The following is an 11734-nucleotide window of genomic DNA, read 5'->3' on the forward strand; positions in this document are numbered from 1 at the left end:
TTTGATGACCTCGATTCACTTTTTCGAGTTTAGCATGTTTCTAGGGTAGTTTTTCAGGCTGATTTCGAATTAAGCATCCATTTAAACGTTTACGAAGTAGTTTTAGTGCCTTCGTAATATGCTACGACGCCGTCAGTGGTAGTTGACACCTACTATGGATAGCCGGTAGGACGCTTCATGGTTGACCTGACCTGACCCGATCTGGCCTAAATGCACGAAGAAATCATCTGTGATCAAAACTATAGTCCATTTTATTTCAAAAGGCGCACGGCCCGAAAATCGATTTTAGAATTGTCACGTGCAAAGTGATGATTTTTACAGAAATCAACGAACACCGGCTTGGCACGTTTCGAAATCAGACAGATCAGACTCAAGGATCAGACTGGTCGGCTCGGTCCTTGGGCTCGGTCGGCTGGTCTTGGGCTGGTCTCTTGACTTGCGATAGTTTGGAAAAGGTATAGACATACGACTCATAATGAGGAACTGTGAATCGAAAATGCTTCCATATGGGGTCTAGCCATAGGCACTAAACAAATGATTAAGATGATCACGTGGATGACCTGTTTGCAGACCTACAAAAGTAACACACCGATTGACATTTTGTTTTACGTTTATTTCTGTTGAGTACAAAAGAAACATGAGCCAGCATATCTGCCGATCTATTACAATGCTGATCGATCGATTTCTGCATTGGGAAGAAGTCGGGTTTGCGCCAACTAAATCTGGAAAGACTTATAAAAAGACGACTGAAGTTTGTAGGTAGCATGCGAGAACACAATGCCAGACAACAATATAGAACGTCACCAGCTTCAGCAGCTAACATTAGCCGCGTTTACATAGGGCTAGTTGCCAGATAGTGGAATTTCCACTAACAGAGGGTTCACGAGAAATACGCCATGGCCAATATCCTGGACGCAATTCGGTGTGCAGACGAAAATATGCATGTGAGTGCTAGAAATTCGTAAATTACATGATTTCATTGACTTTTTTTGTTAAAAACACGTGATGACAAGCTCAGCAAATCTATTCATGGTGGCTTACGTGGCAAATTGGCTTTCCTTCGTGGGATAATGCCATTCTCATTAGCTCTACTTTGATTAGCGTATGACTGGTGTTCGTGTAAAATAAGCAATTTTCCCTATTTCCTTCATCAATTTGGTAGCTGAAACAGCTACCAATTTACTTCCACTATGACAGTTTCCAGTAACATATGCTACTGATTGGCTAATATCAGCCAATCAGATCTCTGGAGATCCCCGTAGTGCGTTACAACTATGACGCGGCAAAGACATATTTGGATATATCATTTCTGTATTGATATGCCTATCTACATACATTGCATTGGCCTTGTGTGGATGTCATGAAGAGAAATATTTTGGCCTAAGGTCAGTGAGACGCTAGTTGCTACTCTTCTATACGCTATGCCCTTTTTCAATATGATTACGGTGTCGTGTTCTGACTGCAGACTCCTGGTAAGTTTGTGCAGGTCTCACGGAAGGGGCGAGGGCGCTCTTTTGCTGTTCGATCCAGCAGGCAACAACAATGATTTTTTTGTAAGGGAGTATCAATGGAAGTCACAAATTTATTTAAAAGTTGGTAAAGTTGTTTTGGTTTAAAAGCTGGTGCATTTGCCTTGTCAAGGGTAAGGAACCTCAATATATTGCTAAGTCTCATATTTCCAGGATGTTGATAGGTATGTTTGGAAAAAGATATTTTGATAATGTCGAGAAATAAGGCAAGGACTTTTCTATCTTCAAATCAGTTGCTTGCTACAGTTTCATGATTTTAAGGTGTGCATGAAATTATGAGAAAAGGTAAAAAAATATGAACAAAAATTTCGTTAATTCATGATGCATGATAGAACAAATAATTTTCTTTTGTTGATTAAAGCAAGGCTTGCGACTGAACCATAATGTGCATTGACTGCTGCGCAGTGTCCCAAAATTTGTAGATGTGGGTGGGAAACGACATCCAAATGCAAATCATTTTCCACTCTCACCTCCAGTTTTCAAGCCCAATTTTCCACTCCCAATTCCACTGAGAAGGAGCAATTGCGGGAATGGTTGTTTTACATGTGCTTTGACACAGTTGCAAAATAGGTACCTTCATACGTATATCATAGAAGTAATTACTGGTTATTATTATTGGAGGTTTTTTTTTACAGCATTCTCGTCAAGTAAAATACATTATCTTCTTTAAAAGGACCATAGTGTGAGGTGTAAATACAGTCTGTAAGGTTGTCCAGACTAATTGTGCCCCTATTTGTACAGCCTCGGCTGGAGCCGCAGCAGGCGCGCTACGGGGTTCCGGCGCCGACGAGCAGCCGAGCGCAGCAGGCCCGCCACCGGACTCCAGCGCCGACGAGCCGCCGGCCGCAGCGGGCGGGCTCCAGGGTTCCAGCATCGATGAGCCGCCAGCCGCAGCAGGCGGGCTCCAGGGTTCCAGCATCGATGAGCCGCCAGCCGCAGCAGGCGCGCCACCGGGGTCCGGCGCCGACGAGTAGTCGAGCGTAGCAGGTGCGCCACCGGACTCCAGCGCCGACGAGCCGCCGGCCGCAGCGGGCGCGCCACGGGGGTCCGGTGCCGACGAGCGGCCGAGCGCAGCAGGCGGGCCCCGAGGTTCCAGCGCCGAGCCGCCGGCCGCGGCAGGCGCGCCCCCAGGGCTCCAGCGCCGATGAGCCGCCGGCCGCAGCAGGCGCGCTACGGGGGTCCGGCGCCTACGAGCAGTCGAGCGTAGCAGGCGCGCCACTGGACTCAAGCGCCGACGAGCCGCCGGCCGCAGCGGGCGCGCCACGGGGATCCGGTGCCGACGAGTAGTCGAGCGTAGCAGGTGCGCCACTGGACCCCAACGCCGACGAGCCGCCGGCCGCAGCGGGCGAACTCCAGGGTTCCAGCATCGATGAGCCGCCGGCCGCAGCAGGCGCGCCACGGGGGTACGGCGCCGACGAGCAGCCGAGCGCAGCAGGCGCGCTTTTGGACTCCAGCGCCGACGAGCCGCCGGCCGCAGCGGGCGGACTCCAGGGTTCCAGCATCGATGAGCCGCCAGCCGCAGCAGGCGCGCCACCGGGGTCCGGCGCCGACGAGCGGCCGAGCGCAGCAGGACTCCAGCGCCGACGAGCCACCGGCCGCAGCGGGCGGACTCCAGGGTTCCAGCATCGATGAGCCGCCAGCCGCAGCAGGCGCGCCACCGGGGTCCGGCGCCGACGAGCGGCCGAGCGCAGCAGGCGCGCTACTGGACTCCAGCGCCGATGAGCCGCCGGCCGCAGCAGGCGCGCCACGGGGGTCCGGTGCCGACGAGCAGCCGAGCGCAGCAGGCGGGCCCCGAGGTTCCAGCGCCGAGCCGCCGGCCGCGGCAGGCGCGCCCCGAGGCTCCAGCGCCGTTGAGCCGCCGGCCGCAGCAGGCGCGCTACGGGGGTCCGGCGCCGACGAGCAGTCGAGCGTAGCAGGCGCGCCACTGGACTCAAGCGCCGACGAGCCGCCGGCCGCAGCAGGCGGACTCCAGGGTTCCAGCATCGATGAGCCGCCAGCCGCAGCGGGCGGGCTCCAGGGTTCCAGCATCGATGAGCCGCCAGCCGCAGCAGGCGCGCCACCGGGGTCCGGCGCCGACGAGCAGCCGAGCGCAGCAGGCGCGCTTCTGGACTCCAGCGCGGACGAGCCGCCGGCCGCAGCGGGCGCGCCACGGGGGTCCGGTGCCGACGAGTAGTCGAGCGTAGCAGGTGCGCCACTGGACTCCAACGCCGACGAGCCGCCGGCCGCAGCGGGCGGACTCCAGGGTTCCAGCGCCGACGAGCTGACGGCCGTAGCGAGCGCGCTCCAGGATTCACGCACCGACGAGCCGCCGGCCGCAGCAGGCGCGCTACTGGACTCCAGCGCCGACGAGCCGCCGGCCGGAGCGGGCCGGCTCTAAGATCCACGCACCGACGAGCCGCGGGCCGCCGCGGCCGGCCTCCATACGGAGGACGACACAACATCACCGTTCAGGTAATCCGCGCTCCAGCTGCAAGGCGCGGCCGACTCGGGGTAAAGTGGACGTACAGAGGTACGAATCACTCTCCGCCCACCCCCGCCAGCCGCGCCTACTGAAAATGGGCCGCGCAACCCTTAGCAAAATATCCAGGCGTATTGCATTTGAAGCAAATAACCTCTGCAGCACTTGTCTGCTGTCGATCCTTACTGGGCTTGGTACATTCCCTACGCCAGTGTCCCTCCAGGCCACAGTTCGGACACGGCCCCGGCGGTGAACGTCTGTGAGTCCTTTCCTGTCGTCCTGCCTGGAGTGCATCCACCTTCTTCTCCAGATTCGCCACAACCAGGGACAGCTTGGATACCTCATCCTCCAGGCGGTGCTCTTGAGACTGTTCCTCAATATGACGTACACGAGGTCCCATTACCTGCTCCAGCTGTCGAGCTCTTTGCAGTAGGTCCCTGTAACTTTCTGTTTCCTTCAGGGTCAGTAGTAACTGCACTCTCATAGCTTCATCAACATTGTTCAGAAATGTGGAGCGACAAACAGTTCCCAACTGTTCTTCACTGAAGGGAGCATATGCTTTCCTGCCAAGGCTCTTCAAAGCCTCGCCATACTGCATGACAGTTTCTCCAGGCATGCGTGAACGCTTGGACAGCATGATGGCATAATCTGTAGGGAGAGCTGGTGTATGATACTCAGCTTTGAGCGCCTTTTTCAGTGTGTGAATGTCAGTACACTCCATGGCAGGCAACTGGCGATAAAAATCAAAAGCTGGTCCAGTCAGGCAGGCAGGGAGCTGCAGGAACTGCTTTTGTTCTGACCACTCATTGGCTTTTGACACCACTTCAAAATGGGCCAAGAATCTTTCCACATCACCAGAACCATTAAATCTGTCTGGCTTAACAGGGGCACACGCCATGTCCTGTGTCCGTGGCTCCTTGGCCGCTACTTTAAAGAGAGTGCTTGAACTTTTTCATCCACGCTATCACAAAAACTCATTGACTTGCTGGAATTCTGCCACCTCAAGCGTCTTCGGAAGCAAGAGTGGGTTCCAGACTGGGTTGAATGGCTGCCTCCAAATGTGAGAAACTGTTCACTCAGAAATACAAGTATATTCAACCCAGTCGACGCTGTGGGCAAAGCGGGACAAACAGATAGTTAGAACACCTCCCAACAATGCCAACCACCGCATGCAAGCAATGCAAGGCGCTGCCATCGCATTCGCTTAGCATGCCAGATTAATCCAAAGTGGACGTGCAAACATGCTAACAGTACATGCTCCAGCCCAGACCGTACAAATAGGGGCACAATTAGTCTGGACAACCTTACAGACTGTATTTACACCTCACACTATGGTCCTTTTAAAGAAGATAATGTATTTTACTTGACGAGAATGCTGCAAAAAAAAATCCTCCAATAATAATAACCAGTAATTACTTCTATGATATACGTATGAAGGTACCTATTTTGCAACTGTGTCAAAGCACAAAAGAACAGCATTCTGACAGCTCACTGTGTTATGTTGAAATGGCAAGTTTGGTTAAACTTCGTCAGTGCTGAACTTTGATTTTAATGGCTAATTATTTTGTCATTTCAGAGTGTTAATGGAAACAGACGATACTGAACTGGGGCCGGACGCGGCAGACGACGTACGCTGTGTTGCGCTGGGCAAAACAGTCCAAGATGCTGGTAGCGGGTGAAATACGCAGCTGCTCGTCGTCTCCTAGAGCGCCGCGGACGCCGTGGACTGTGCCATCAAAGTCGACGGAAAGTCGGTTCCAGCAGCCGACCGTCTCAAACTACTCGGAGCCACCCCCTCAACCTGCTCCTTCACTTCGGGGCCCATTGCCGCAGTCTCCGCTCCCGAGTGCGCCCCGGATCCAGCAGCTTCGCAAGCTGACAGCGCGGCGCTGGGGACTAGAGGAACGACAGCTCTGCGCTGTAGCGTCTGGATACGTCCGTGGAGTGCTGGTGCACGCGGCCGCCACCTGGCTCCCGGTGACGCCACAATCCCACGTGGAACTCCTCCAGAGGGAGATGCAGGCGGTGACCCGTATATCACCGGCTGCCCCTTGTTTATCCCAGCCCACGCAGTGATGGTGAAGTCCGGACTGATGCCGGTGCCCGCTGGCCGCCCGGCGAGACGTGCTGGTAGCGAAGCTCTTCGCCAAGGCGCACGCGCTCCCCGAGGGCAAGCCCTCAGGACTATCGCGGAAGATGGGCCGCCCAGCCGACTGAAGTCGGTGACGGGCTGGCGTGGGGTGGGGCACGAAACCTGGCGAGCGGCTGGGATAATCTCTGATTCATGCTCGTGTCGCCAGTCGCGAGTGACATCTGTGTGCGGCGCGCGCGTCCAAGATGGCGGGCGGCGATGAGGCGCAGTCGGCCGCCGCCGCCGAGAAGCCGTCTGAGATGGAGCTACTTCGGGGCATGCTGCAGCAGCAATTGGAGCTGGCTGCAGCGGCAGCGCGACGTGAGGAGCGGATGGCGGCGCTGTTGGAGCGGGTGCTTCCCGGCCCGACGGCCGTGCAGGACGCCACGGCACCCGCCCAGGCAGCCGCGGGGCCCGATTCCGGCGCCCGGCCGCGTGCACGCATGCCCGCCGCCGGCACGCCCACGCCCCGGCTGGCGGCTACCGCTACCCTCAAGGAGTTTGAGGCCTGGAAAGAGAAGTTCTCCGGCTACTGCCTCCTCACCGGCGTCCACGATCTCACCGAGGCTGAGCAGCGGGCCGCCCTGCTCGCTGTTCTCGACGACGACTGGGCCCGCGTGGTCCGGTTTGGCCTGCCCATCCCGGCCGAGGCGTCCATGGCCGATGTAATCACCGCCATGCACACCCACCTTCGGCGGCAGCGGAACGTGGTGATCGACCGCTGCGAGTTTAACATGCGGATGCTGGAGCCAGGCGAGTCAGTGGACGATTTTATCTGCGCCCTGAAGGAGATAGCGTCCTGCTGTGATTTTTGCCCGAACTGCACCGATGATAGGTTCCGAGACCATCTGGTGGTGGGCACCAGTGATGACGAGGCCAGACGCCGCATGCTGGAACTGCCCGATCTGACCTTCCAGATGGCCGCCGACCTGTGCCGGGCGTCCGAGAGCGCCCGTCTCAACAGCTCGGCGATCCGTGGCCCGGGCGAGCCGTCTCTGCGCCGGCTCTCCGAGTACCGGCGACAGCGCGGTCGGCCGAGCGGCGCGGACTCGCGCTCGGCCGACCAGACCCGGCGGTGTGACCGCTGCGGTGCCGCGCAGCACACGGACGGTCGTGCCTGCCCCGCCCTGGGTCGCACCTGCCACCGATGGCCACGAACGGGACCACTTTTCCTCGGTCTGTCGGCATGCCGCGGGCACTGAAGAGCGGCGCCGGCAGACGCCTAGTTCCGAGCGCAGCCACCAGGGACAGGACTGGCGCTTCCGTAGCGCGAGCAGCAGCCGCCAGGGGAGGGGCCGGCGCCACCGTAGCGCAATCAGCCGCCGCCGTGTCAGCACGGCTGCCGACGCGTCGCACCGGCAGGTTTCGGTGCTGGCAGCGAATGCAACCACGAGAGACACGGGGAACCGGCAGCAGTCAGCGCCGCCGGCAGCCCGGACGCCGGGCGCGCGCCTCAACAGTGTGACGGCCCACCGGTCGCCGCAGGTCCGGCTACAGCTGCACCTGCCAAACGGAGTCAGGCGGACGACCGTATGGACGCCCGACACAGGCGCCGAGATATCAGCCCTCTCACTGCAACAAGCCGAGTCCATGGGAGTGAGCAGAGCGGACCTCACGCCCTCCACGGCTGTGCTGTGGGCCGCCGACAGCCGCCGGCTGGACTGTGTGGGCACGTGCGCCCTCACCCTGCAGCTCGGTGACGTCATACAGGCCGTGCAGGTGTCCGTTCTGCGAGCACTGCACTCACCACTGCTGTCGTGGCACGATTGTATCGGCCTGGGAATTCTACCGGCGAGCTTTCCCCGGCAGATTTGCCAGCGCGGCTCGGCAGCCGAGACTGGGACGGACGGTGGGGCACCGGACCCGCCGCCGCCCGGCGAGCCGCCTGAGGCCCCCGCCGCCGGCAGACAGCCCGCACTACGGCGCTGCAGCGGCACGACGGCGGCACCTGAGGAGACCCGGGACATAAGCCGCGTCTCTGCCGCCGACCTGCCGGCCGCCAGCTCGGCCGGCGCCGACCCGACCGGGCGGGCGCCGCCGCCCGGCCCTACGCGCGCGCCGCCGCCCGGCCGCCGGTGGCACCCCCTCCGCACGGCAGCGGCGGGCAGATTTCGACAAATTGAAAGCCGAGTTCCCGAGGGTCTTCGATACGGAGTCGACCCTGCGGAAGATGACGGGGGAGCCGATGAAGATCGAGCTGACGGACGACGCCGTCCCTCACGCTGTGACCACCGCCCGGAATATCCCGTTCTGTTGGCGAGAGGACGTGCGACTGCAACTCGACGAGCTGATGGAAAAGGACATCATCGAGCCGGTGGAGCACCCCACAGACTGGTGTCATTCGATCGTTCCTGTGGCCAAGGGGTCGTCAGACGGCACAGTGTCCGGCTGTCGGCTGACCGTGGACTTCACGAAACTGAACCGGTTCGTGAAGCGACCGACGTACCCGGTCCGCTCGCCTCAAGACGCACTCGCCTTCGTCTCACCCGGCGCTGCGTACTTCACCAAGCTGGACAGCAAGGCGGGGTACCACCAGGTCCCCATCCGGCCAGAAGACAGAGACGAGACCTGACGTGTTTTATCACGCCGTGGGGCCGCTACCGGTACCTGAGGGCTCCAATGGGAATCGTCAGCTCTGGCGACGTGTACAACCAGCGCGGTGACGCCGCGCTCGGCGACATCCCGCGCACGTGTAAGGTCGTGGACGTCGTCCTGGCCTATGACGCTGACTACGCCGCCCACCTGCAGCACGTGCGGCAGATTCTGCTAAGGTGTGACCAGCACGGTATCACACTCAACCCGGACAAATGTCAGTTCGCGGAAGACGAGGTCGAATTCTGCGGCTTTCGCATCAATTCGGCTGGCTATACCGCCGACGGCAAGAAAGTCCGTGCCATCCAGGCCTTCCCCAGGCCGGGCAACATCACCGACCTACGGTCGTTCCTCGGCCTGGTGACCCAGCTCGGCGCCTTCTCCCCAGAGGTCGCCGCCGCCGCCTAGCCGCTGAGACAGCTGCTGCGGCCGCGGAACGCGTGGCTGTGGACGCCAGCGCACGAGCAGGCGTTCAGCGCGGTGAAGATGGCACTCACGTCGCCTCCCGTGCTCGACTTCTTCGACCCTCGCCGCCGCACAGTCCTTGAGACTGACGCCGCTCGCTCCGGCGGCCTGGGCTACTGCCTGCTGCAGCAAGACGCCGCAGGCCGGTGGCGACTGATCCAGTGCGGCTCACGCTTCCTATCGGACGCCGAGTCGCGGTACGCCGTGATCGAGTTGGAGCTGCTGGCCCTGGCCTGGGCCTGCAAGAAATGCAGCATCTATCTCGGCGGGATGCAGCGGTTTGAAGTCCTGACCGATCACCGGCCGCTCATCCCGATCCTCAACAGTAAGAGCCTTGCGGAGATCGAAAATCCGCGGCTCCAGCGGCTACGAGAACGGCTGGCGCCGTTCAACCTGCTCGCCATCTGGCGGCAAGGCAAGCTGCACGCCATCCCGGACGCGCTGTCGCGCGCGCCGGTGGATGACCCGGCGCCTGAGGACGAGGAAGCCGAGAGGGACGCCAGCCATCAGCTCGCCAGCGTGCTCTCACGGCTGGCCACCGACGGGGCGGACGACGGTCCCAGCCCGTTCAAAGACGCGGCGCTGACAGAGGTGCGCGCCGCCGCCGCCGCCGATCCGGAGCTCATCGCAGTCACTGACCTGATCCTGAACGGGTTTCCAGAGCACCGGTCACAGCTGGACCCGCGCCTCCGACCGTACTGGGGAGTTCGGGACCGGCTGGCCGTGGACGACGGCCTGGTGGTGTGCGGCCAGCGGCTCGTGATACCGCCCAGTCTGCGGCGCGCCACGCTCGAGCGCCTGCACGCCAGTCACCAGGGCGTCGAGCGCACCAAACGCCGCGCGCGGCAGGTAGTCTACTGGCCGTTCCTGGACAGTGACATTGCGAACCATGTCGGAGCGTGCCCGGCCTGCCAGCAGTACCTGCCCAGTCAGCAGAAGGAGCCGCTGATGCCGGAAAAGACGCCATCACGAGTGCTTGAGGCTGTCTCCGCTGACTACTTCGCCTGGGCCGGCCGCACGTTCCTGGTATACGCGGACCGGCTGTCCGGGTGGCCGTTTGTGTCGCACGTGGCCGGCGAGGCGACTGCCAGAGACCTGGTCTGCAGCCTGCGCCAGATATTCGCGGCCACCGGCGTGCCCACCACCCTCCGGACAGACGGTGGACACCAGTTCACCGCCCGGCTCACCCGAGAGTTTCTGCGCCGCTGGGGAGTGGAGCACCAGATCTCTACACCGCACTACCCTCAGTCTAATGGGCACGCCGAGTCGGCGGTCAAGGCCGCCAAACGGCTCATCCAGAAGGCGACCAGCAGCGGCGAGCTCGACACGGACGCCTACGCGCAGGGGCTGCTGGAGCTGCGCAACACGCCGCGCGCCGACGGCCGCTCTCCGGCTCAGGTCCTGTTCGGCCACCCGCTGAGATCGGCAGTGCCGGCGCACCACCGGGCCTTCGCCGACTGCTGGCAGCGGGCGGCGGACGACTGTGACGCCAGGGCCGCCGCGCAGCAACAGGAAACAGCCGAGCGGTACGACACGACAGCCCGCCAGCACAGCGCGCTCACCATGGGTCAGCGTGTGCTCGTCCAAGACCCGCGGTCGGGGCTGTGGGACCGCGTCGGCGTCATCACGGCGGTCGGGCAGCGGCGCGACTACCTGGTCCGGCTGCCCAGTGGCCGAGTCTACTGGCGGAACCAGCGCTATCTGCGACCCCAGAGATCTCTCATCTCAGAGGGCGCCGCCACACCTGCACCCGGGCGCCGGCAGCAGCTCGCTCCGAGCTCGGCACCCGACGGCACGGAGGAGACCGCCGCCGCTGCGCCGGCGGGCGGACAGCCGGCACCACCGGTGCTGCGGAACAGCGCCGACGACCCCAGCTCAGTGCGCCGTGGGACGCGCCGCCGTCGCCGTCCGGCCCGACTGACCGTGCGCTGGGCGGACCAGACGTACGACTGAGTTCGTGCGTCCACACCGTGTGTGGTGTACATTTTTGTTTATGTGTTAGACGCAATGCGTATCTTGTACCGACGCATGCGTCTTGAGGGGGGGGGGTGTTGTGATGGGGCACGTTTTCCTTTCCCTTCATTTGGTCTCACCCCCGGTCATATGGAAGCACATAAAAAATAAACAGCTCCATGGTCGCCGCCATCGTGTTTCGGTCGTCCTGTGTCGCTCCAAGGATATCGCCGTGTTAATCGCCACTACCGACCATAACAGAACTGACGCATCGGCGGAAGCGGGAGTCCGCAGCGGAGAAGCCTTCGTGGAGTGTACACGGGTGTGGGAAATGAATGCTAAGTGTATCCAAATTGAAGGCACTGCTCTCGAATGATATAAATACTGAACAGCTTTGGATTGTTTATATTCCAAATGTTTACTTTCAGGACGAGTACTCCTTGTCATTCGGTCGTCAACTCCTCTCTCCGACCCCGGCTTAGCGCAGGCACGTATAACCTAGAATTTGGCCGAGGGGGGAGCGGAGGAATCCCGTAGAGAGAGCCTCCTACCTACAGAGGGCCCTCTACCCGAGGAGTCAGAGGGGTCCAGGGTCCTAGTGGTCAG

At 60.6% G+C, this 11734-nt stretch overlaps 2 protein-coding genes across 2 annotated transcripts; both read left to right on the top strand.

The window, feature by feature from the left end:
- The first annotated feature begins 3572 nt into the window (after positions 1 to 3572).
- On the top strand, positions 3573 to 7819 carry LOC122385100. Its single transcript, XM_043373105.1, has 2 exons — positions 3573 to 3980; positions 5564 to 7819. The coding sequence occupies exon 2, from the start codon at positions 6325 to 6327 to the stop codon at positions 7318 to 7320; it is 996 nt and encodes a 331-aa protein (XP_043229040.1). The 5' UTR covers positions 3573 to 3980; positions 5564 to 6324; the 3' UTR covers positions 7321 to 7819.
- Positions 7820 to 9196: 1377 nt separating this feature from the next.
- LOC122385093 (uncharacterized protein K02A2.6-like) lies at positions 9197 to 11128 on the top strand. The gene is made up of 2 exons (XM_043373099.1): positions 9197 to 10831; positions 11117 to 11128. Exons 1-2 carry the CDS (start codon positions 9197 to 9199, stop codon positions 11126 to 11128), a joined length of 1647 nt encoding a protein of 548 aa, XP_043229034.1.
- The last annotated feature ends 606 nt before the right edge of the window (positions 11129 to 11734 follow it).

Source organism: Amphibalanus amphitrite, unplaced genomic scaffold (genome assembly GCF_019059575.1).
Source record: "Amphibalanus amphitrite isolate SeventyFive unplaced genomic scaffold, NRLGWU_Aamphi_draft 000208F_arrow, whole genome shotgun sequence".
NCBI classification, from domain to species: domain Eukaryota; kingdom Metazoa; phylum Arthropoda; class Thecostraca; order Balanomorpha; family Balanidae; genus Amphibalanus; species Amphibalanus amphitrite.